General features: G+C 48.6%; 1 protein-coding gene across 1 annotated transcript; it reads left to right on the forward strand.

Moving 5' to 3' along the window:
- The first annotated feature begins 1,535 nt into the window (after positions 1 to 1,535).
- Positions 1,536 to 24,281, forward strand: LOC150046263 (integrin alpha-D-like). Its single transcript, XM_090357724.1, has 30 exons — positions 1,536 to 1,587; positions 3,549 to 3,654; positions 4,271 to 4,374; positions 4,482 to 4,552; positions 4,680 to 4,794; positions 7,528 to 7,658; positions 8,944 to 9,089; positions 9,951 to 10,104; positions 10,206 to 10,356; positions 10,819 to 10,892; positions 11,263 to 11,392; positions 11,465 to 11,607; positions 11,730 to 11,870; positions 11,957 to 12,166; positions 12,884 to 13,014; positions 13,138 to 13,295; positions 15,689 to 15,843; positions 16,101 to 16,229; positions 17,138 to 17,211; positions 17,900 to 18,041; positions 19,022 to 19,138; positions 19,241 to 19,320; positions 19,408 to 19,491; positions 21,614 to 21,692; positions 21,821 to 21,928; positions 22,085 to 22,162; positions 22,570 to 22,683; positions 22,798 to 22,899; positions 23,098 to 23,208; positions 23,989 to 24,281. The coding sequence occupies exons 1-30, from the start codon at positions 1,536 to 1,538 to the stop codon at positions 24,100 to 24,102; spliced, it is 3,504 nt and encodes a 1,167-aa protein (XP_090213850.1). The 3' UTR covers positions 24,103 to 24,281.
- Positions 24,282 to 24,437: the final 156 nt, after the last annotated feature.

A 24,437-nucleotide genomic window follows, 5' to 3' on the forward strand; every position in this document is an offset into this window, starting at 1 on the left:
GTCCTGGGATTGGGCTCAGGGCCTGAGCACTGTCCCTTGATTTTCTCAAGGCTAGGGCTCTACCACTTGAGCCACAGCACCACTTCTGGCTTTTTGCTATGTATGTGGTACCGAGGAATCGAACCCAGGTCTTCGTGCATGCTAGGCAAGCACTCTACCACTAGGCCAAACTCCCGGCCCCTTTACCCTTATTTTTTTTTCTCTGATACGCAGTGGAAAACAACACACTTGTGCTGAGTCAAGTCACAATACAACTGAGTCAAAGTTGGAAATCTTCACTTTTGTTGGAATCAGCACTATTTGTAGAAGGAAGTCCAAAAGGAAAGATAATGTATGAAATGCAGTATCACTGAAGACTGGGGGTAGAAGGCGAGAAATGGTGAAATGGAAGAAGTATATACTTGCACTGAGGAGAATTTCTTTTAATTACCTGTTGCTGAATGCCGGTGGCTCACGCCTATAATCCTAGCTACTCAGGAAGTTGAGGTCTGAGAATCATGGTTTGAAGCTAGTTTGGGCAGGAAAGATCTTAAGACTTTTATTTTCAATTAAGCCAAAAGTGGAGTGCTAACCTTCAACAAAAGCTCAGGCCCTGTGTTCAAGCCTCAGGCCTGGCATTTGAAAAAACAAACCAAAAAACTTTGTCGTTCCAAATGCAGAGAAAAGTTTCACAGAGGTACGGGCTGGTTGGCCACATGCTTCCTGTGCAGGGGTGACAGTTGTAGCTCAACTGCTCACATGGGGCTTTTCAGGGGATCCTCAAATTCTACCCTGGGCTGAATTCCCTTCAAGAGCATCATTGGTTTATGCAAATTCATTCATTCATTCATTCGTTCGTTCGTTCATATTTGCCAGACCTGGGGCTTGAACTCAGGACCTGGGCACTTTCCTGGACACTTTGCTCAAGGCTGGTGCTCTGTCACTTGAGCCACGGCACCACTTCCAGCCTTTGCTGTGTATCAAACCCAGGGCTTCATGCATACTAGGTGAGCGCTCTACCACTAGGCTATGCTCCCGGCCAAATTTACTTCTTTAGTCCATTAAATTTTAGCACTGAGGCTAATTTTTTTGTTTAGGAAAACTTTATAGGGCCAAGTGTACTGGTTCACCCCTATAATCCCCGTTTCATAGGAGGTGCAGAGAAGAGGACCATGGTGTAAGGCTAACCCTGGAAAAATCCTTTGAGATTTTTTCAGAAAAATTGCTAAAGTAGAAAAAAACACAAAACCCAGAGTGGCTCAAAGGAATAACTGCCCAGCAAGCATGAAGTTCTAAGTTCCAGGTTTTGCTGGTTCACTGGAGATAAGAGGCTCACAGACTTTCCTACCTGGACTTGGTTTGGAACCTGAGTCCTCAAATTTCAGCCTCCCGAGTCGTGAGGATTATGGGTGTGAGCTAGTAGTGACCAGTCTCCAGTGTGTTCTAATTAGCCCACGCCTTCTTCCTCACTCTGCCCCACCTCCTGAGAGGTCATTAACTATTCCCCAGTCTCTAACTCCCCGTCGGGAGGCCAGCCACCCCTCTACTTCCCTCCAATGTGCTGTTCCCTGATGATGGGGGCCTTGGATGTTCTGCTCCTCCTGGGTGGTGAGTGAGCCCCAAGATTATTGGGGAGAAGCTGGAGTGTGTGTGTGTGTGTGTGTGTGTGTGTGTGTGTGTATGTGTAGACTCTGATGGGTTAGCTGTTGTGAGGCTGAAGCGCAGCTAAAGGCAGAGTCTGGCTTGAGAGGATGGATGGCTTGAAAATTTGGGGTACTGTGACCTGAACACAGATGTGAGGGGAGATAGGCTCCATGGAGACAAACTATTTCTCCAAATGCTGATGTTTCTCTGCCTATCTTCATAGAGGCCCTGGATGTGGGTGCTGTGTGGGAGAGAAATGGAGCCAGGCAACCTTCTGGGAGGGAAAGGCCAGACATGGCAACCAAGGAGGTAGAAACATTGCATACCCCTCTCTGGGCTGTGATTTATTCCCTCTGCAATCTCAAGTGCATGCCCATTGCAATCCAGAACATAGTCCAGGATAAGAAAATTCTATCAAGACCACGTTCATGGATCATGTAGATCAATCAGATTATGCTGGGTGCAGGTGGCTCATGCCCAGAATCTTATTTACCCAAGAAGCTGAGATCTAAGGATCACAGTTCAAAGCCAGCCTGGGTACTTAAGACCCTGAGACTCTTATCTCCAGTTAACCACCAGAAAACTGGAAGTAACGCTGTGGCTCAAAGTGGTAGAGTGCTAGCCTTGAGCTGAAGAGCTCAGGGACAGAGCTCAGGCCCAGAGTTCAAGCCCCACTCCAACAACAACAACAACAACGAAGAAGGAGGAGGAGGAGGAGGGGGAGGAAGAAGAGGAATCATATTGTTCTGGGTGTTAGTGGTACATACCCGTAGTCCTAGCAAGGCTAGGACTCTACCACTTGAGCCACAGCATCATTTTCAGCTTTTTCTGTTTGTGCAGTACTGAGGAATCGAACTCAAGGCTTCACGAATGCTAGGCAAGCACTCTACCACTAAGCCACATTCCCAGCCCTGATGATTGCGATCAAAGCCAACCTAGGCAGGAAAGTCTGTAAGACTTATCGCCAAGAAACCATCAAAAAGCCAGAAATGGAGCCGTGGTTCCAATGGCAGTATACCAGCCTTGAGGGAAAAAGCTCAAGGACAGTGCCCAGGTCCTGAGTTTGAGCCCTAGGACTGGCATAAACAAAAGAAAACAAAACAAACAAAAAAAGAGGAGACACCGGGGAACACAAAATTAACAATAGTTAATTGCAGTCATCTCTATTCCCCTACATTCTCACCAGCATTTGTTGTATGTTTTCTTCTTTTCTGCTAGGCAAGCACTTTACCAGTAGGCCAAACTCTCAACCCCTGTTTATTGACTTTTTTTTTTTTTTGCCAGTCCTGGGCTTGAGCTCAGGGCCAGAGCACTGTCCTTGGACTTTCTCAAGGCTAGAACTCTACCACTTGAGCCTCAGCACCACTTCCGGCTTTTTTCTATGTATGTGGTACCGAGGAATTGAACCCGGGTCTTCATGCATGCTAGGCAAGCACTTTAACCGCTAGGCCAAACTCCTGGCCCTTTATTGACTTTTGTATGTTGAACTATCCTTGCATCCCTGGAAGGAAGCTGACCAGGCTCTTGTTAATGCATTGCTGAATTTACTGTACAACTTATTGCACATCTTTTCCTCTCACTATGTTTATGAAGGCATTGCATCTATACTTTCCTTTTTCTTTTTGTTTTTATTATGTTCGTATCCAGTTTTGATATCATGATAGCACTGGCTACACAGAATAAGTTTGGCAGTTTTCCTAAGTTTGCGGATTGTTGGTGTTAGTTTCTCTCGGAGGGTAAGGTAGGACTCAGTAGTGGAGGGTCCGATTGTTTCTGGGGGGAGGGAGATGGAAGGGAACATCATACGTACAGTGGCAGGAGAGGGCTTGGGTGTGTCCCAGGCAGACGAGAACCCAGGCTAGAGGACCAAGAATCTTGGGGCCAGAGTGGATGGAGCTTCTGACTTCCATTTCTTCCTTCTGCAGCCCTGGCTTTTAGTCATGGATTTAACCTGGATGTAGAGGAATCCATAGTGTTCAGAGATGATGAAGCCAGCTTTGGGCAGACTGTGGTACAGTTTGGTGGATCTCGGTAGGTCCTGCTTATTCCTCCTCTCTCTCCCCATAGGGTCCTGTGGGGAGGGATATTGGGGTACTGGTAGTACCCCAGGAGGTGCCTTGGGGGAAAGGTAGCTGGGCCAAGAAGGCTTTCTATGTCGCTTGTGAGGTCCCTGACCTCATCACCTATTATTAAAGATCCCAGGAAGGGCCATAAAATTCTAGGGAAGATCTAGCCTGGCAGGAGTAGCATCTTAGCAGGTGACCTGAAGGGATGCACAGCCACAGGAAGCAGGTCCATGGAGTTCAGGTGACTGTTTCCTGGTGTTTCAGAATGAGAGCATCTCAGGAACACTGTATGCCTATCGTGAATGGTCAGTGCCAATTGTGGTTTCAAGCTTGCGAATTTTTTTGAGGGGGGGGGATGTTAAAAAGAAGCACCAAAATCTTTGTGAACCCTCACACACACATGAGTGCATTCATGATGGAAAACAAATCAACCCCAGTGTGGTCCTTGGTACACGTGGGTGAAACTGCAGCCCTCAGACAGGAAGGCCAGCACTTCCTTTATCTTGCTTCCTCATTGCAAGCTTCCTCAGCCCTAAAGCACCCACATTCCCATCCCTCCTTCATCGATGTTGCTTCTCCAGATTGGTGGTGGGAGCTCCCTTGCAGGTGGTGACAGTCAACCAAACAGGACAGTTGTACGACTGTGCTCCAAACACTGGCACGTGCCAACCCATCTCGCTGCACAGTGAGTGATGTATTCTAGGTCTTAGGACTCCCTTCTGTCCTAGATACCCCCTCACAGTTATTCAACTGTGCCATTGAGTGTGACCATATGCACCTCCCCTTTCTTAGTCCCCCCAGAATTCGTGAACATGTCCTTGGGCTTGTCTTTGGCCACCTCCATTAATCAGTCCCTGTTGCTGGTGAGTTGCCTGGGTTACAAGAGGGTTGTTTAGGGCACAGCAGGGGCCATAAGAGGCCTTGGTAGTGGGAGGGACACAGAGGAGGAGGAGAGGAACTGCCCCCCCCCCAACCCCGATCTGTTTCCAGGCCTGTGGCCCAACCATGCACAGAACTTGTGGGGAGAACACATATGCAAAAGGTTCCTGCCTCCTGCTGGATTCCCGCTTGCAGCTTGCCCAGACAGTTCCAGATACTCTCCCAGGTAGGTCCGTAGGAGGCAGAGATGCTCTGGGAAACACATGCTAGCTTTCTCCTCATCCCTTTGGTCCTTGTTTTTTTTCCTGGAGGACTCGATGTGGTTATGCAGAGCTTTAGCCAGACCACAGGCCCTGTACATTCTGGCCTGAGCTCTCTGCTAGCTGAGGGGTGAGTGTCTTGATGGGTAGATAAGAGCTTGGGTAATAGCTTGGGGGGGGGAGATGAGGGTCCCATAGTTGTCAATATTCATGAGGAAATTTGACCTTCGATGGCGTGAAGCTGGAGAAAGAAGGCTGAGTCTACAAGGAAGACATTCCTGATCATTACGCTGTCAGGATGCTCTGAGCTAACTCTCTCCTTCCATGGAGAGGGAAATTCCAGAGCGAAGAGAGGTGTGATGCCCTGTTACCTCAGTGTTGATGCCTTGAAAACTTAGCCTGGGGTCACGACAGTGGCGTCTCTCCCAGTCACTCTGCATAATGGGATGTCCAAGTTCAAGTGCTTCTTGTCCGTAGGCAATAGTTTTCTCATTAGTAGAATGGGAATTAATAATCGTAATGGTCAAAGAAATGGAAGGAAGCAATGTACATAAAGTACTTAGAGCTTTGCCTGTCATGTGACACAGTTTTGTTTTTTTTTTTAACTAAACTTCCAGCTGAGGGTTGTGAATTTAGACAGAAAAGAAGCTGCAGACAAACTGCTTCATATGGGGAAGAGGAGAGCGATCATAAAAAGAGATGCTAGGAGGCTGAAAGTAGTTCAGTGGCAAAGCACTTGCCTAGCAAGTGCAACATCCCGGGTTCAATCCCCCCAGTACCATAAAAAGAAAAGATAAAGAAAAATATAGTTCAGGGGGCGGGGAGAGAGGTTAGGGACCCCACAGGATGCTGATGCCTTAGACTAGAGAGGGTGTTTAGCCAAAGTTGGAATAACAGAAGACCCAGACATTATCATGATAACAGAGTGTTACATCAAATAGAAAGAAGATGAGAATGCAAGAAGGCCCAGGGCTTTTGGAAGAATCAATGTTCAGTGTGAGATGTCTGTCTTGACACTGTAGGTAATGTCACCAGTTAGTAAATGTCATTTCTGCCATTGACAATATGAGGTGCATACAGGGAGTGTGAATCAGGCGTGGGTAATGCAGGTTTGGGGACAAGTGGGAAAAACTGGGTCCTCTGAACATAAGCTGAGCATAAGTACTGAGTGCCTTGTGGGCCTCATCTCATTGTATCCTCCTGGTATTGTTCTGGGGTAAACAGGATGATTCCATTCATCAGATGAGGAAACTGAAGCTCAGAGAGACCAGGGTACACTGATAGGGAGAGAGCATGCAGAGATCAAACCAACCTTGTCTGCTTGTCTTAGTCCTTTGTAAATGGCACTCACCTTCGTCCATCCACCTACCCACTGGATGTCATAAAAGGAGCAAGTGATGAGAACAGGCATTGTGACAGGGCTTGTCACACATGTGGGCTGATGGAGGAGGAAGGGGGGTGATTTCATGATACAGCTGGAAAAGTGGTCACCAAGGGGATTTAGCTACCAGTGGCTCACACCTGTAATCTTAGCTACTCAGGAGGCTGAGACCTAAAGGACTATGGTTCAGAGCCAGTCCAGGCAGGAAAGTCCTCAAGACTCTCTCTCCAAAATAACCAGGAAAAAGTTGTACTGGAAAATGAACTCCAGGAAACGAAAATATGAGATTTTTGTTTTCCTTTCTGTCTTGTTTGTTCATTTATCAGTCTTTAGGAGGGCAACAGGGGGGCACAGAAATGGAGGGAGAGTGGTCCTCATTGGATACTATGTTGAAAATGAGCTACATAACTTGTGTGGGGGGGGTATGGGAAGGAAAAACTGGGGAGAGTGAGGGGAGGGATGGCATTGTCAAAAAAGGAATGTACTCGTTACCCAACTTACGTAACTGTAACCGTTCTGTACATGACCTTTGTAATAACAAGATAAAAGTTGTGCTGGAGATGTGACTCCCCTGGCAGAGCACCATCCAAGCCAGTAAGCAAGCTGAGCACATGTTAGACCCTCCGTTTACACCCAATACTGAAAGGGGCTTTACGTAGGTTTGATTTAGGCCATGGTTGTTGGTTATGGGGCTTAAACTCAGGCCTGGGAGCTGTCCTTGAGCTTTTTTGCTTAAGGCTACTGCATTCTGCCACTTGAGTCAAAACTCCAGTTCCACTTTTTTGCTTTTTGGTGTTCAATTGAAGATGAGTCCCGAAGACGTTCTTGTGCAAGCTAGCTTTGAACTTAGATCCTCAGATCTCAGCCTCCTGAGTAGCTAGGAGGACAGACCTGAGCCACCAAGGCCTGGTTTACACGTTACAGTTTGATCTTTAACAGCAATTCAATGCAGGAGGTCCTCTTACCCTCATTTTACACATGGGAAACCAGAGGCCTGGAGAAATTAAACCTCTTGCCCGAATTCATCATCCAGTGGTGAGTGGCAGAGCTGTGTGGTTCAAGGGCAAGCACTTTGCTAAACTTCCAACTGTGCACTCTCTGACCTCCTAGCACGTGAGTTTTCTAAGTATTCGTTGACAGAATGAACTGGGAACCTACTTGGCCCGGTTCTCTACTTCTTCCTTTCTTTTTCCCAGCTATGGGGAGAGATGTAGGCTTTCTGGACACTGGAGGCGAATGACACCTCCAGATTGTGGAGCAGGAAGAGTTCCGGGTCATCCACCATCTGTGTCTCCAATCTTTTCCTGCTCCACTGCAGACTGTTCCCATCAAGAGATGGACGTCGCCTTCCTGATTGATGGCTCTGGCAGCATAGAGCAGAGTGACTTTAGCCAGATGAAGGACTTTGTCAGAGCTGTGATTGGCCAGTTCCAGGGTACTAATACCATGGTGAGTGCCAGGCTCCAGGCTTGGGAATGGGGCAGGCGTGGGAGGGGCTTGGCCTCGCTGGGGGCGGGGCTAAGGAGAGCTGTGCCATGATAGGCTGGAGCCTAAAGTCAAGGAAGGGCTCGGGGCGGGGCCATCTGAGCCCTGGCCTAGCAGGGTTCCAAAAGAGAATTCTTGTGTCTTCATGTGTCACCTGCTGTTTGGAAACATGAAAAGAATTTAGATTTTGCTATGAAGTCTGATAGTAACTCAGCCAAGTGCATGATTTCTCTCTTTTTGTTGTGTGTGTGGCACGATTTGAACTCAGGGCTTCACACTTGCTAGGCAACTACTCTTGACATACACATTCAGTTTCTGTATATTTTCTATATAATAGGGGCTTAAAAAAAAACCATCTATAATCCTAGCCCTCAGGAGGCTGAGATGTGAAGATTGAGGATTGGAGGCATGCTAATAAGAGTGTTAGGTACTGAGTTTGAGTCCTGGTCTTGGACAAAAACAAAAGAAAGAAAAGAAGGAACGAAAGAAGGAAGGGAGACACAGGGAGAGAGAGAGAGAGAGAGAGAGAGAGAGAGAGAGAGAGAGAGAGAGAGAGGAAGCAGGAAAGTCTGTGAGCCTCACCTCCAGTTAATCAGGAAAAAAGCTGAAAGTGGAGCTGTGGCTCAAGTGGTAGAGTAGCACCAACTTTGAACAGAAAAAAAGATGCATATTAGAATTCCTGTATATTAATTTTACAAAGTAATTCATTATGATTCAAACCATTTCACTTATGCATATAACATACTTTGATTGCATCCACTCCCTTAATTGTCATTATTCCTTCACCCCCTTTTGCTCCCTCACATACATAATATTTCCCCTTTCACTCACAAATTCATGACATTTTATCAGCAACCAATGTGTATGCATGTACAAATTCTTGGGAGGTGAGGAAATTACACAACTTGAAGTTCCTTACCAGGGTGAGATGAGAAGGATCAAAGTTGAATGCCAATCTGGGCAAGAAGTTTCAAAGATACTATTTTCACCAATCAAAAGTTAGACATGGTGGCATGCACCTGTCATCCCAGCTAAATGGGGAAACATAAACAGGGGGATTGCAATGTGGGCTAGCCCAGACCGCCCCCCTACCAAAACAAAATGTGAGGCCTTATTTGGAAAATAATGAAAGCACAAAGGGCTAGAGGCATGGTACCCTAGATAGAGCACTTGCTTTATCGGCCCTGTGAAAACAAAGACAAAACCCTGCCAAGGCCTGAGTGCCATACCCTTCTCTGTCCTCTCCCAGTTCTCTCTGATGCAGTACTCCAACATCCTGAAGACGCATTTCACCTTCACAGAATTTCGCACTAGCTCGAGTCCTCAAAGCCTGGTGGACCCCATTGTGCAGCTGAGCGGCCTGACATTTACAGCCACAGGCATCCTCAAAGTGGTGTAAGTTGGGCTGGGAATGTGGCTTAGGGGTAGAGTGCTTGCCTAGCATACATGAAGCCCTGGGTTCCATTCCTCAGTTCCACATATAGACATAGCTGGAAGTGGTGCTGTGGCTTAAGTGGTAGAGTGCTAGTCTTGAATAGAAAGAAGCTCAGGGACAGTATTCAGGCCCTGGGTTCAAACCTCAGGAATGGCAAACACACACACACACACACACACACACACACACACACACACACACGATCAGTGTTGTGTCTGCTATGTTGTTGGCATATGTGTGTGTGTTGGAGTTTATAGAGGTAGATGAACATATTGGTAGGTTGTAGCCATTTGTTACAGCTATCATGTAATTAATACTTTCCTGGAAGCCTGCCACAAACAGTGCCTAATCTTCCAAATAACTGGATACTATTTGTTTCAAGTATCTACTGTTGTTTCATACTCCCTTGCCAAATTTAGTAGTTTAAACAACTGTTGTCATGTTTTGCATAGTCTCAGGGTGCAACTGGAGAGCTCTGCTGTTCTTACCCAGGACATTGAGTCTTGATCCATTTTCCTGGAATCTGGGAAGGGCTGGCTGGCTGGACTCAGCTGGTGTGGCTGGGCCTGTGTCTCAGTGACTGAAGATGGCCGAGCCATTTTCTTCTTCTCCTCCTCCTCCCCCTCCTCTCCCTCCTCCTCCTTCTCTTCCTCTACCACTGAACCTCAGACTGAATCCTTTTCTTAATATGGCTGATAGCATCTGGCCCAGCCTGGTATCAGAACTACCTAACTTCTCAGAGGAGCCTCCAGCGATGTCAACGAAGCCCTTGTAGAACTGATTATATTTGAGTGGCATCACCTCCCTTTCTCCTCTGGCAGGAAGGAGTTATTTCATAGCAAGAACGGGGCCCGGGAAAATGCCAGGAAGATCCTCATTGTCATCACGGATGGACAGAAGTACAGAGACCCCCTGGGCTACCATGACGTCATCCCCCAGGCAGAAGAAGCTGGCATCATCCGCTATGCCATTGGGGTACGGCCTCTTCCTCGTGGATCTCCCCGACTGGGCCCACACCTAAGCCGGTGAGGGCCTGGGTAGGATCTTCCTTCCCCTCCTCCATGTTTCTGCTGCAGGTGGGAGATGCCTTCCAGGAGCCCAGTGCCCGGCAGGAGCTGGACTCCATCGGTTCGTCGCCCCCGCAGGAACATGTGTTCAAGGTGGGAAGCTTCATGGCACTCGGAAACATCCAGAAGGAGCTGCAGGAGAAGATCTTTGCAGTTGAGGGTAAATGGGAAGGCTTACCCTTGAAGGAAGCCCTACCCAATTGTCTCCATCCCTTTGCTTTGCTTTGCTTTTGTTTTTTGTTTTTTTGAGGTGGTTGGTCCTGCGGCTTGAACTTAGGGCCTGGACACTGTTACTTAACCTTTTTCCACTCAAGGCTAGCACCCTACCACTTGGACCGCCTCTCTACTTCCAGCTTTTTGGTGGTTCCTCAGAGATAAAAGATTCACATAGGACTTTCTGCCCTGGCTTAGTTTCAAGCTATGATCTTCACATCTCAGCCTCCCGAGTTGCTAAGATCACAGGCATGAAGCACCAGGGCCCAGTCGAGTTCATCTCACCACCACCCCCAAAGTCAACCAGTGTCACTCCCCAGAACCTGCCCCATTCCTCCTCCTGTCTCTCTGCTCGGTGCCTTCAGGGGATCCAGATGCTGGAAAGCCTCACTGATCTGGTTCCACCCAGGGACCGGATCGAGGACAAGCAGCAACTTTCAGCATGAGATGTCACAAGAAGGTTTCAGCTCAGCATTTGCAGAGGTGGGTGGTGGGTGGTGGGTGCATGACCCCTGGGCTAGGAAGTGGAGATTGGACCCTGTTCTCTGATTGGAGAGAAGCACTAGGTAGGGTTTTAGGTGCTGGAGGGGTAGAGGTGAGCAGAATTAAGAAGACCCAGGCTCCTTTCTCATGGAGTATACGTTTTAGTAGGTGGAAATCCTAAATAGAAGACTTTCAGCCTATATTGAGTGCGGGGACAGAGGAAGAAAGATGGATACACACACACACACACACACACACACACACACACACACACACACACACACACACACACACAATCATGGGAGATGCTGGAGGCCTGTTGGGGATGGACTTTGGATTGGGCTCAGTTCTGGAATCCTTTTCCTCCCAGGATGGACCGGTTCTGGGGGCTGTGGGAAGCTTCAGCTGGTCTGGGGGAGCCTTCCTGTACCCCCCTGCTGGAGCCCCCACCTTCATCAATAAGTCTCAGGAGAGTGTGGACATGAGGGACTCCTACCTAGGTGAGGAAGGCCTCTGGGCGGCTGCTGGGAAGTGGGGGAGACGCCTTGGAGCTGAAGCCCGGGTCCCCTCAGGTTACTCCATGGAGGTGGCCTTCTCTAAGGGGAAACGGAGCCTGGTCTTGGGGGCCCCTCGTCACCAGCACACAGGGAAGGTTGTCATGTTCACCCAGGAATCGGGGCAATGGCGGCCAAATGCTGAAGTCACAGGGACCCAGGTGGGTGTGGGGAGGCCTGGGGTGGACGTGAGGAGCCGGGGTGGAGGAGGAGATGGGGGCTTTGGGGTGCCTGAGGAGGCGGCTGGTGGGACAGGCAGGTGACTTCAGGCTCTGCCCTTCAGATTGGCTCCTACTTTGGTGCCTCCCTGAGCTCCGTGGATGTCAACAGAGATGGCATCACGGATCTGGTCCTCATCGGGTCCCCCCATTACTATGGGCAGACCCGAGGGGGCCAGGTGTCCGTGTGTCCCATGCCCAAGGGGGTGAGTGGAAGCTGGGGCCTGTGCAGGGAGGGGGTGGGAGGGGGTGGAAGGGCCTGGGTTGGGCTGACACTGGTTTTCTTGTGCAGAGGGCTCGGTGGTGGTGTGGTTCTGTCCTCCGTGGGGAGCAGGGTCATCCCTGGGGCCGTTTTGGGGCGGCCCTGACAGTGTTGGGGGACGTCAACGGGGACAAGCTGACAGACGTGGCGATCGGGGCTCCAGGAGAGCAGGAGAACCGGGGAGCTGTCTACATATTTCATGGGACCTCAGGACTGAATGTGAGCCCTGGGCACTGCCAGGTGAGGCCCTAACTTCAGCTCTTACCCTGTCACTGGCGTTTCTTCAATATTTTATTGCTTGAAATTTACCCAGACTCTGATAAGAACATAGCATCTCCTTTCTTCTTTGTTTCCCAAAGTCCTTGAATGTTTTGTGCACATTACAAAACTGGGTAAAAGAGTTGCTGTAGAGAGGTCAGACGCCATGTGTACTCCCTGGCTTTTGCAGCCAGGCCTGATTTTGCTTCTTTCAACTTCTTCCTTAATAGGAGACATAGAAATGATCAAACCGAGTCCATAGCATGTACTCTGCTCCTAAAATATTCATGAGCAAGCCCAGCAAAGGAACAAGTGACTCTATTATATTCCTTTCATTTTCCTTCTCTCCCTCCCCTTTTCCTTCCCCCCTTCCTCCCTCCCTTCTTCCCTTCCTCCCTTCCCTCCTTCTGATCTCAGTCTCCCGAGTAGCTAGGATTCCCACATCACTAGCGCCTGGCTTTTGTTTCTTTGTTAACCTGTTCTGTCACAGGGACTGAGACCCTGAGAGGATGGTGCAGGGGGAGGGGGGAATGGGGGGTCTCCCAAGGTCTCCATGCTGTTTTCTTTTATCTTCCTGTTCCTCAGAGCTCCTTCCCAGTGTCTTCATCCACACCTGCGTTCATGGCAACCTCTTTTTAAAATCTCTCTTCTCAATGCCTTGGGGTCCTGACTTCCACATTTCCCCTCCTCTCTGGCCAGAGAATCCCCAGCTCTCAGCTTTCCTCCAGGCTTCAGTATTTTGGACAATCACTAAGCGGGGGTCAGGATCTCACCCAGGATGGACTGGTGGACCTGGCCGTCGGGGCCCAGGGACATGTGGTGTTGCTCAGGTGACATTCTCCCCCATCCCCGCCCACTCACCCTCAATGTCTACCCTCAATGTCCACCCTGTGCCTGACTCACCAGCACTTTTGTCCCAGAGTCCTTCTGCAACCTCAATGTATGTCCTTCAGGAGTCTGCCTGTGCTGAAAGTCGAGATATCCATGGGATTTGCCCCGGTGGAGGTGGCAAAGGCTGTGTACCAGTGCTGGAAAGAGGGCCTCCCCCCTCTTGAAGCTGCAGTGGCCACAATCTGTCTTACCATCCACAAGGGCTCATTTGACCACTTAGGTGAGTTCCCTCCAAGGCTAGACCTCAGCCTTTACCCTTTTGTCCCCCAACCCCAAATACATCCTCAGGAACCAGTGGGCCCCAGAATTCAAATTGATCCACTCAGCTGCCTTTCAGAAACCTGGGTCCTTTTCCTCCCCTTCTTCCTAGACCTAGGCCCTGGCTTTGTTTCCAGGATAGACCTGCAGCCTGTCTGCTTCTCCTGCCCCAGCCTCTGTCTCCTGACCACCCACCACCTGCCCCTCTACCTCCATCAAAGAAAAGAGATTCCCCCTGGCAGAGGTGGAGGTGGGGGTGGGGTTATGCCTGAAACCCTAGCTACTCAGAAGTGATCTGAGGATCACTGATCCAAGCGATCCTGGACAGGAAAATCCATGAGACTCTTACCTCTAATGAACCAGCAAAAAAGGACAGAAGTGGTAACGCAAGTGGTAGAGTACCAGCCTTGAGCAGAAAAATTCAGGGACAGTGCCCAAGCTTTGAGTTCAAGCCCCAGGTACAGAACCACAAAAAAAAAAAAAAAAAAAAGAAGAAGAAAGAAAAAAGAGAAAAGAAAAGAAAGAACGAAAAAGGAAACTGAGTGGGTCCCCTGTCTCTTCTTACACCTCCCATCCAGTGTCCACAGGGGGACTATATTTGGCTCTCCAATGCAAATCTAGAGTCCCTGACTCCTTGACTCATTGAGAGCTGTGAAAGCTCTCAATGCCCACCCCACCTTGCATTTGGAGCCCTTTCCCATGGTGCCTCTGTACTTTGGCCTCTGCATATCTTCTCCCTCTTTTGTTATGCTTCTGCAGGGTCCTAGTCTCCCTATCATCCTCTCCTTTCTAACTGGCCACACTGAGTTAGCATTCCTACAAGACCCTATCCTGTAACTTCCTGCGTGTGTGTGTGTGTGTGTGTGTGTGTGTGTGTGTGTGTGTGTGTTTATGTGCTTGTGTGCCCATCCTGGGGCTTGAACTCAGGGCCTTAGTGCCGGGCTTGAGCTTTTTTTTTTTTTTTTTTCTGTTCAAGGCTAGTGTTCTATCACTTGAGCCACAGCTCTACTTCCAGCTTTCCTGGTGTTCAGTTGGAGATAAGACTTTCCTGCGAGACTTGCTTTGAACTGTGAGCCTCAGATCTCAGCCTCCTGAGTAGCTAGGATTACAGGATGAGCCATTGGCAACTGGTTACCCTGTAAATTCTTGAGGGCTGGGAACAAAGGACACATTTTTCTGTCTTTCCCACGTGTATTCCTAAGACTTAGTGTAGATCATAGCTTCTCTGAAGTGTATAGCAAATCTTTATTGCATGGTCAAATGAGAGTTAACAATTTTTCAATCATATTAAGTGAAGTAAGCCAGACTCAAAGGAACATAGGCCCAAGAGTCTCCCTCATTTGTCAAAATCAGTAGAAACCTTGGGCTCTCCTAGCAGAGATTTACAATAGAACAAAATCTAGAGACATAAGGCCAAATAGTATGACACCAAATTTAAGGACCTCCAGGATAAGGTAGCAAAAGCCATATAATGAGTGACTGTTGTCCTTAATGTACTATGTTATCTCTCATCTCTTTTGCCATCCCTTGGTTATCTCATATTGTTACAGTATTTCACCTTGTTATCTGATATATTTTATATGTGCTTAATTGGTTATTTGAAATTGGATAGGGAAGGGAGGAAATCAAGATGAGCGGTGGGGGGGAAAGGGGGAAGCGGGGGAGGGAAATGGGGACCATGTCATGAGAAAGGGTATCAATGTTTGTGAAGTAATGCACCTTCTAGCTGATGAATATAATATAATCCTTCTATTAATTACAATAAAAAATCAAAATAAAAAAGGCAAAAAAAGAGAAGAGTTAACAATTTTTCAAAATTAATTAATTAATTAATTTGTCATGAGGCTTGAACTCAGGGCCTGGGCACTGTCCCTGAGCTCTTTTGCTCAAGGCTAGCACTCTACCACTTTGAGTTACAGCTTTACTTCAGGTTTTTTTTTTTTTTTTTTTTTGCCAGTCCTGGGCTTGAGCTCAGAGCCTGAGCACTGTCCTTGGACTTTCTCAAGGCTAGAGCTCTACCACTTGAGCCTCAGCACTACTTCCGGCTTTTTTTCTATATGTGGTACCCAGGATTTGAACCCGGGTCTTCATGCATGCTAGGCAAGCACTTTAACCCCTAGGCCAAACTCCTGGCCGGGTTTTTTTTTTGTGTGTGGTTCATTGGAGATAAGAGTCTCATGGATTTTCCTGCCTGAGCTGGCTTTGAACTGTGAACCTCAGATCTCAACCTCCTGAAAAGCTATGATTAAAGGCATATGCCATCAAGCTTATATGAAAAATTAACACAAATTAATGCAAACAGAACACTGTAGATTCACTCCACTTTTCTACTTTCCATTCCTCCTTCTGCCACAGATGCTATCCAGAGCTGTATCACGTATGACCTGGCATTGGATCCAGGCCGTCCCATTTCTCGGGCTATATTTCATGAGACCAAGAACTGGACTTTGACTCGAAGGAAGATCCTGGGGCTGGGGGATCACTGTGAAAGCGTGAAGCTGCTTTTGCCAGTGAGGATTTGGGATTTGGGGAAAGGGGGAGGGTGGAGAAACCCTCGGCTAGCTTGGAGAATCCCTCCTCCCTGTCCTCTGCCACGTGGGATGGGCAGAGTGAAGAATCTGGGGCTGGAGAGAGGAAGGCTGGGGAGTGAGGGTGGGGACTGGGGGGGGGGGACCCTGGGTGTGTGATAAAGAAGATGGCCCAGAGATGGAGAATAAGGTTAATGTATTTATGAAAGCCTACTGTTCCCCAACCATCCCCTCCCCAGGACTGTGTGGAGGATGTGGGGAGCCCCATTATCCTGCGCCTCAACTTCTCCCTGGTGGAAGGTCCCAGCTCATTCTGGAATCTTCGTCCTGTGCTGGCTATGGGCTCACAGGACCTCTTCACTGCTTCTGTGAGTCTTTCGGTGATGTCCACCCATGGGAAACCTTCTGTTAGGTCCTCCTCAGGAACTTTAGAGCCCACTATCAATCCCGGTTGCTTGGCAACCGAGACACGGCCTGGCTTGGAACCTTGCCCATCTCCATCTCTGCTTTCTCCAACATAAAGATTCTAGCTCCCATTTTAGATCCCTCTAATCTTTCCTCAGGCCTACATCTGAGCCTCTGCAGGAGCAGGTAACTTGGCTTGTCCGCATGTATATTTGTGGCTGTCTTGTTCCTCAGGTGTGACAAGTCACACCTAATTCACCTGTGGGGGGGTCATGTTTCTCTAAATTGTCACTCAGGCCCAAAACCTGCCCATTCCTGATTTTCATTGCCTCTGTTTCCTCCTGTTCCATTAGGAATTAGACTGGGCAGGCCTAAACTTTATTCTACTTGAAGCTGAGGATCTTATCTTACCCACTGGAGTTAGAATTCAGGGCCTCACCCTTGCTAGTGGCTTGAGTCACAACACCCACCCTTTCTGCTTTATTGTTCAAGTAGGGTCTTGCTTTTTGCCCCACAGCCCATCTCAGAGGGTTTCTTACCTATCTCTCAGCCCTACCGCCCCCCCAGACACCCCTAGAGCTGATATTATAGTTATTCACCACCATATTTGGCTTGTTTGTTCAGAATGGAATCCCACTAACTTTTTTCTTGGACTAGCCTTAAGCTTCCATCCTTCCAGTCTCTGCCTCCGATGTCTTATCTTTCTTTAATCTCCCAACCTGCAAGTCTCAGCTCCCGCATGGCCAGTTTCTAGCTGAGTGCTGGTAGCAGAGCCTCAGGGATCAGCCAGTTTGAGTAGTGCTTCTGACAAGGGGAGGGGAGGGAGATGGAGAGCTAGGCTCAGAAGAACATACCATGTGTTTTGATGCAGCTACCTTTTGAGGAGAACTGTGGCCAAGACTCCCGCTGTGAAAGTGATCTGAGGGTCAACTTCAGCTTCTCAGGGTAAACTCTCTCTTCTTTTTTTTTTTTTTTTTTTTTTTGCCAGTCCTGGGCTTGAGCTCAGGGCCTGAGCACTGTCCTTGGACTTTCTCAAGGCTAGAGCTCTACCACTTGAGCCTCAGCACCACTTTCTGCTTTTTTCTATGTATGTGTTACCGAGGAATCGAACCCGGGTCTTCATGCCTGCTAGGCAAGCACTTTAACCACTAGGCCAAACTCCCGGCCCTCTTTCTCTTTTATACCCAGATATGGGGTGCCCTATTCACCGAGCATGAGAATGCTTGTGTGCATGTGATTCTTCTCAGCCTTCTGGCACAATGATTGTGTGTGTGTGTGTGTGCTGGATGTAGGGCTTGAACTCAGAGCCTGGGCACTGTCCATGAACTTCTCTTTTGCTCAAGGCTAGTACTCTACCACCTGAGCCAGTGCTCTAAGGTCAGCTTTCTTGGGGGGGTGTATCTCATGGGGCTTTGCCCAGACTGACTTCAAATTGCCTTAGATCTAGCCTCCTGAGTAGCTAGGATTATAGGAGTGAGCCACTGGGTGGGTGCCAGCTGGCACAATGGTTTTGACCACAGCGTTGTTAGCACAGGACTCACAAACTTCTATCATCTTGCTCCTGATCCAGTGGCAACATGATGTCACATGACGCTGGGTGACGTCCCACTTCCTGTCCCGTGCTTTCCCTCAGCCTGCAGACTCTGATGGTGGGGAGCTGCCCAGAGCTTAACCTGACAGTGACTGTGTGGAATGAGGGAGAAGATTCTTATGGAACGGTGGTCACTTTCTACTACCCAGCAGGGCTGGCCTATCAATGGGTGTCCGGAACACAGGTAAACAAACACTTTGGGCTCCAGGTCTTGTATTGGTCCATTTACTATTATCAGTGATACCACAGACTGGGAGAGTTAGAAAGAAAGAAGGTTTATTTTGGCTCACTCTTCTGGAGGTACAAGGTCAAGATCTGCATCTGGTGCTGACCTTGCTGGCAGAATCTCAAAGATGGGCAAAGGGCATCACATGACCAGAGACTGGAAGTACACATGTTTGTTTAGTCTCTCTTCTTCCTATAAATCCATCAGGCAATCAATACTTTATAACGTGTGGAGTGAGGCAGGAATCCAATCTCCCCCTCCCTTTCTCTCGCTCTGATACAGTCCAGTTTTCCCACAAACCTTTATTGAAAATCTGTCCTCTCCCATACTACTCTGCTTCTGACTCTTATTTTTATTTTATATATTTTCATTTAAAAAGCTGTTTTTGGTCGGCTGTGGGTCTTGAACTCAGGGCCTGAGTACTGTCCTGAGCTTCTTCATTCAAGGCTAGTACTGTACCACTTTTAGCTTTCTGGTGGTTAATTCAAGATAAGAGTCTCATGGACTTTCTTATCTGGGCTGGCTTTGGACTGTCATCCTCAGATCTCAGCCTCCTGAGTAGCTAGGATTACAGGCCTGAGCTATGAGTTACCAGTGTCCAGCTTTGTGTGTGTGTGTGTGTGTGTGTGTGTGTGTGTGTGCGTGCGCGCGCGCATGTGCGCGCCAATACTATGCCTCATATTCAGGGCCTGGAGTTCTGCTTAGCTTTTTCATTCGTAGCTGGAACTCTACCACCAACGCCACATTTCCAGTTGTGGTGTTTTGGCTGGCTCATTGAGAATCTTGCAGATTTCTTTGCTTGGCCTGGGTTTTGAACCTCCATCCTCAGATCTCAGCCTCTTGCTTTTCTACAGTAACAGGCTTTGCTATAGCTCTTATCCATCCACCTTAGATACACACGCAGATGACTTTTCTTGGAATCCATCCTCCTTTATTAGAAGGAACCTCATCGGCATCCACTGCGCCTGGCATGCCAGGAAGAACCCACCCAGAGTGAGGGCCTGAGGAGCAGCAGCTGTAACATCAACCATCCCACCTTTCAAGAAGGGGCTAAGGTCAGCGCCAACCAAGTCCTCACTGTTCTCCCTTGTCCAGACCCAGCCCCTTCCATCATTCCTGCAGGATCTCTCCTAGCCCCACTCTACTCCTTCCCTCAGGGCACCTTCATAATCACATTTGAGGTCTCCAGTGAGGCCATTCTGGGAGACAGATTGCTGGTGAGGGCCAGACCAAGCAGGTAAGTATTGTCCAGCTAGGACCTGTGGCTCACTCTCTTATCTATCCCCCAGCATGGTTCTCCTGGATGTCCCTTCTTCTTTTCTAGCAAGAACAATAAGCCTGCAACCAACGAGACCTCCTTCCAGCTGGAGCTCCCCGTGAAATATTTGGTGAACCCAGTGCTGAGCAGGTGATTCATCCTAGACCATGGCCCTCAGGCCTCTGCTCCTCCTCCAGGCCCACCTTGCTCTTTGGATGCTAGACTGTGAACTCAAGTGTATTTTTTTTACTCTAATGGAGTACTGGAGGCAGAATGCTTATGAAGAAGAGGTTCCTGTAGTTCACAGTACGGCTGAGTCTGTTCCACAGACGAGCACTAGTTCACCATAGTACTGAGTCTGATCAACTTAGGATAGAGATAGTGGCAGGACTGGGTGCCATGGAAGAGTGAGATCACACAGTGAGACAGGAAGTCAGAGGGGCAAGGGGTGGGACTACTCTTGCAGCTTCTGACTAGGCTCCACCTCCTAAAGGTCCCACCACCACCTCCCATCATCACCATATTGAAAAGCCAAGTTCTCTCCTATGGAGAGCAAACTCAAACCATGTCCCCATTGTAATACTATCTAAGCTGACCCTGTTTCTTCCCAGGGGATTGCTTACCTGCATGATTAGCTAGATATTATACACGATGCTCTAATGGAACCATGTCATTCTTGCTGCTTCTCTGGTCTGCTGGTGGGACACACATGTATGTGTGTAGGCACACAAACACATGTCACTACCTACGTGTGTCTTCCCACTTCTTCCTCCAAACATCAGGCTTCTTTTAACATGTGTCTAACCCTTTGCTCCAGTCTGTTATACACAGAGGGGAGGAAAGGACAGAGAAGGGTAGAAGTGTGAGAAACAGCTGGGAAGAATTTCTAAGAGCCCAAGGCCGAGGCAGGCCACTGAAGAGCTGGGCTGCTGTGGAATAAGGAGGTGGAGAGTGGGAAGCAGGCACAGGCAGATCTAGAAGCAAAGCAAGGGCCAGACTTTGGTGGCTCATGCCATAGTTCTAGCTACTCAGGAGACTGAGACCTACATGGTCTCAATTTGAAGTCAACCTAGGCCATGTGAGACTCCATATCCAATTAACCAGCAAAATGCCAAGCTAGCCAGGTGCTGGTGGCTCACGCCTGTAGTCCCAGCTACTCTGGAGGCCGAGATCTGAGGATTGCCATTCCAAGCCAGCCTAGTCTATGAGACTCTTATTTCCAATGAACCACCAGAAAACCAGAAGTAGTACTGTGGCTCAAAGTGGTAGAGCACTAGCCCTGAGAGCAAAAGCTAAGAGATAGCACGCAGGCCCTAAGTTCAAGCACCGCGACTTTTTAGAATAAAAAGCAGCAAGTAAAGGCAAGCAGTAGAGCACCAGCTAGGAGAAAGAAAGATGAGTAAGAGTATGAAGTCCTGGGTGCAAGCCCCAATATTGTAAAGGTGGGGATTATAGCATAAGTGTTGAAACTCCAGGACCATCTGTACAGTATGGGAAATGTTCACTGAAAGAAGTCACGCATGGGTGAATGGATGTGTGGTTAGAGGTAAGGGTGGGGGGGAAAAAGATGGAAGGGTAGTTGGATGGATGGGTGAGTGGATGGATAGGTGAATGGACAGATAGATGTGTACATGGATGCATGAATGGATGGATGGATGGATGCATTGATGGGTGGGTGGATAGGTGCATGGATGAATGGGTGGGTAGATGGCTGGAGGGATGCATGGATGGATAGATGCATTCAGGCATGGATGCATGGATGGGTGGATGGATTCAGGCATGGATGCATGAAGAGGTGGATAGATTCCCTCTTGCAGCCTGAAACAAGAAGATGAAAAGTGAGCCTCTCAGTCCATTTTCTCCTGAGTGACCCAATTGTCACTGTACAATCCCCTTTAGAACCGTTCATTTTGAAGGCAGCCATGTATCTATTAGAAAACTCGACGAAGACACCTTTTTTCCTATAGGAAAATACTTACACATTATTAGAAATAAGGTTTAAGGTGGGCCTTTAAGTGGAAATTCCTAGAAATGGAGTAAGGACATTCTAAGCAGACTAAAGGGACTGAGCAAAGAGCCAGGGTAAAGTAAGAAATGGGTATGTAGTGAAGATTTGGTAGTTCTAACTGACTGGAGCAAAGGACACTGGGAGTGTGTGGGGGGAGGGGGGTGGAGGGAAAAGTGTTGAGGTATTTGGGGACCACTGCTGTTTCCTTGGGACATGCATGGAGCCCTCTCAGGACTGTTTTCCACCAACCCTCTTTTCCTTCAGGCAGGAAGATTCCACAAAGTATTTCAGCTTTTCATATCTGGATCAGAAGACCACAAAAGAGGCCAAACACCGATATCGTGTAAGAGATGAAGGACTATTCATGTCTGCCTCAAGTTAAACTGGAGCAAGAGGCCCGTGGGAAGGAAAGAAGAGAGGCTGGCGATTGGGCTGGGGTTGACAGTCATGGTTGATCTTGATTGTCTGCAGGTGAATAACCTGAGCCAGAGAGATCTGGCCGTCAGCGTCACCTTCTGGGTCCCCATCCTACTGAACGGTGTGGCTGTGTGGGAGGTGACTGTGAAGACCCCTGGACAGGTATGGGCTCATTCTCCTCTCTCCAGCATCCCATTCTATGGTGCTACCCGCCCTCCGGTTAGGGCAATGGGTATTCTTGTATGGTTAAGGATTGTTCTCTGTCTCCACCCATCTCTCTCTCTCTCTCTCCTTCTCCCTCTCCCTTTTTCTCCCCAGAGTCTCCCCTGTGTGTCAGAGAGGGAACTTCCTCAACGTTCTGACTTCCTAACTCAGATTCCAACAAATTCTGTACTGGTAAGAAAGACACCCCCCCCCCCCCGCCAAGGACCAGCCCACATTAAGCCATTCAGGAAAACAAAAAAGACCAGGAACTCTAGCTATTCTGAAGAATCATGGTTTGAAGCCAGCCTGCACAGGAAAGCCTGTGAGACTCTTATCTCCAATGAATCACCAGGAACTGGAAATGGCATTTGTAGTTCAAGGTTGGCCTTGTGTGGAAAAAGCTCACGGACAGCCCTAGGTTCAAGCCCCACAACTGACCAAAAAAAAAAATGGACTCTGAATTTTCAGCATTATGCAGTCATCTTGTGATTGGTCATCTGTTCTCCTACTCAAATCAAACAGCCTTTACGTTCAGGGCCAGCTCCCTTCTAAGTGGAGACCTTGCTTTGGTTGGTCCAACCTGGCTTCTCTGCCTGTAGGACTGCTCCACTGCAGAGTGTCTGAGGTTCCGCTGTGACATCCCGTCCTTTGGCATCCAGGAGGAGCTGGACTTCACCCTGCAGGGCAACCTCAGCTTTGGCTGGGTCAGCCAGGTGTGTACACCTCCGTCCTGATCGGCGTGGGGGGGGGCATCGAGCCAGGACCGTCCTGGAGTCTGAGCTCACCCCCAGAGCCAGTTCCCCAGCTCACCTCTCCCCCCTTGGCAGACAATGCAGAAGAAGGTGTTGGTGATGACGGTGGCTGAAATTACGCTCGACACAGCTGTATATTCCCAGGTCCCAGGACAGGAGGCATTTTTGAGGGCCCAGGTAGTTAGTGGCTGTGTGGTGGACAGTGCCCAAGCCCGTGAGGGCGATCCTGATGTGTGGAACAGGTTTTGGGATTTGCAAACCCAGAGGGAAGGGGGAAGGAGGGTCCCTGGAGCGGAAGGGAGGGGCCTAAAGACTGGGTACTCTGGGAAGCTGAGCTGTCAAGAGGCCTGATGTTTTTTTTCATCTCCAAATCAGATGGAGACGGTGCTAGAAGAAGTTAAGGTCTATAATCCCATGTTCCTCTTGGTGGGCAGTTCCACGGGTGGACTACTGCTGCTGGCTCTGATCACAGCCATCCTGTACAAGGTGAGTGTTTTAGCCCACTCCCACCCCCACCAGCATCCAACCCCAGCCCCGCCACAAGCAGGAGAGGAGGAAACACCAACTACAATGTCAGGCAGGCTGAAGTACACACAAGTTTCCTTTTTTCTTGTTCTGTTGGTGCTGGTGTTGGAACTCAGAGTCTGGGTGCTTCCACTTGAGCCACAGCTTCACTTCTGGCTTTGTGGTGGGTCATTGGAGATAAGATACTCATAGACATTTCTGCCCAGGTTGGCTTCACACCATAATCCTCAGATCTCCACCTCCTGAGTAGCTAAGATGACAGATGTGAGCCACCGAAGCCAACCAAAGCATGCATTTGCTTTCGTCTTTTACCTACGATTTACTATTCATCAAGTTGCTTGATCTCCCTCTGAACCTATTTCTCCTTTTTAAAGGGGGTAAATAAGACTTACTAGGGTTGGGGTCTTAGCTCAGTGGAAGCACACTTACAAATGCAAGGTCCTGAGTTTGGTTCTCAGCCTTGGGAAAATAAATAAACACACTTCACAGATTGGCTGAAACATGACAGCACCTCAGTCAAGGTATGTATGGAAACCTGCATGCCTATGGAATTTCTGCTTTCCTCTTAGAGAGGATGGGCATAATAACAATTGGCCCATGCATGACACAGAACATGTCTCAGAGTGTAACAGTGAGCATTCTGATGATACACTAAGCGAGCACAGTTCCCTCCTCTCCTTTCTCTCCTCCAGTGAATTCCAGCCCTCTCATCCAGCGTTTCTCATTGATTTCCTTTCATAGTTTGGTTTCTTCAGACGTCATTACAAAGAAATGCTGGATGTCAAGACAGAAGACCCAGTCTCAGGCACTGGGGACCATGTCAGTTGTGAGGCCCCAAATCTGCCTTCATCCTAATCATCTATTTTCCTGTCTATCTCTACCCCTAGGGCTGGTCTTTTTCTCTATGAATCTACTTCCATATCTGGATTGGTCTAATCAACCTCTCAGGGGTTAGGCTCTCTTCCTGAGGAATTAAAAGATTGCTGTGTTTGCGTCCATGAATCAGACTTCTCTAGTGATGAGCCGTGTTTTGAAGGGGCAGGCCTGATGTCAGTGTAAATGTTCCTTTGTGACAGCATGAACTGTCTTGAAGCACATTTTCCTTATTTGGAAGAGTTTGAACCCAGGGATCTGAGTGTGGCTCTAGGAAGAGTTGGAGGGACCTACTTGTGGGTTGGAAGAAAGTATGG

Source organism: Megascapheus bottae, chromosome 25, assembly GCF_031878675.1.
Source record: "Megascapheus bottae isolate mThoBot1 chromosome 25, mThoBot2.hap1, whole genome shotgun sequence".
In the NCBI taxonomy this organism is placed as follows: domain Eukaryota; kingdom Metazoa; phylum Chordata; class Mammalia; order Rodentia; family Geomyidae; genus Megascapheus; species Megascapheus bottae.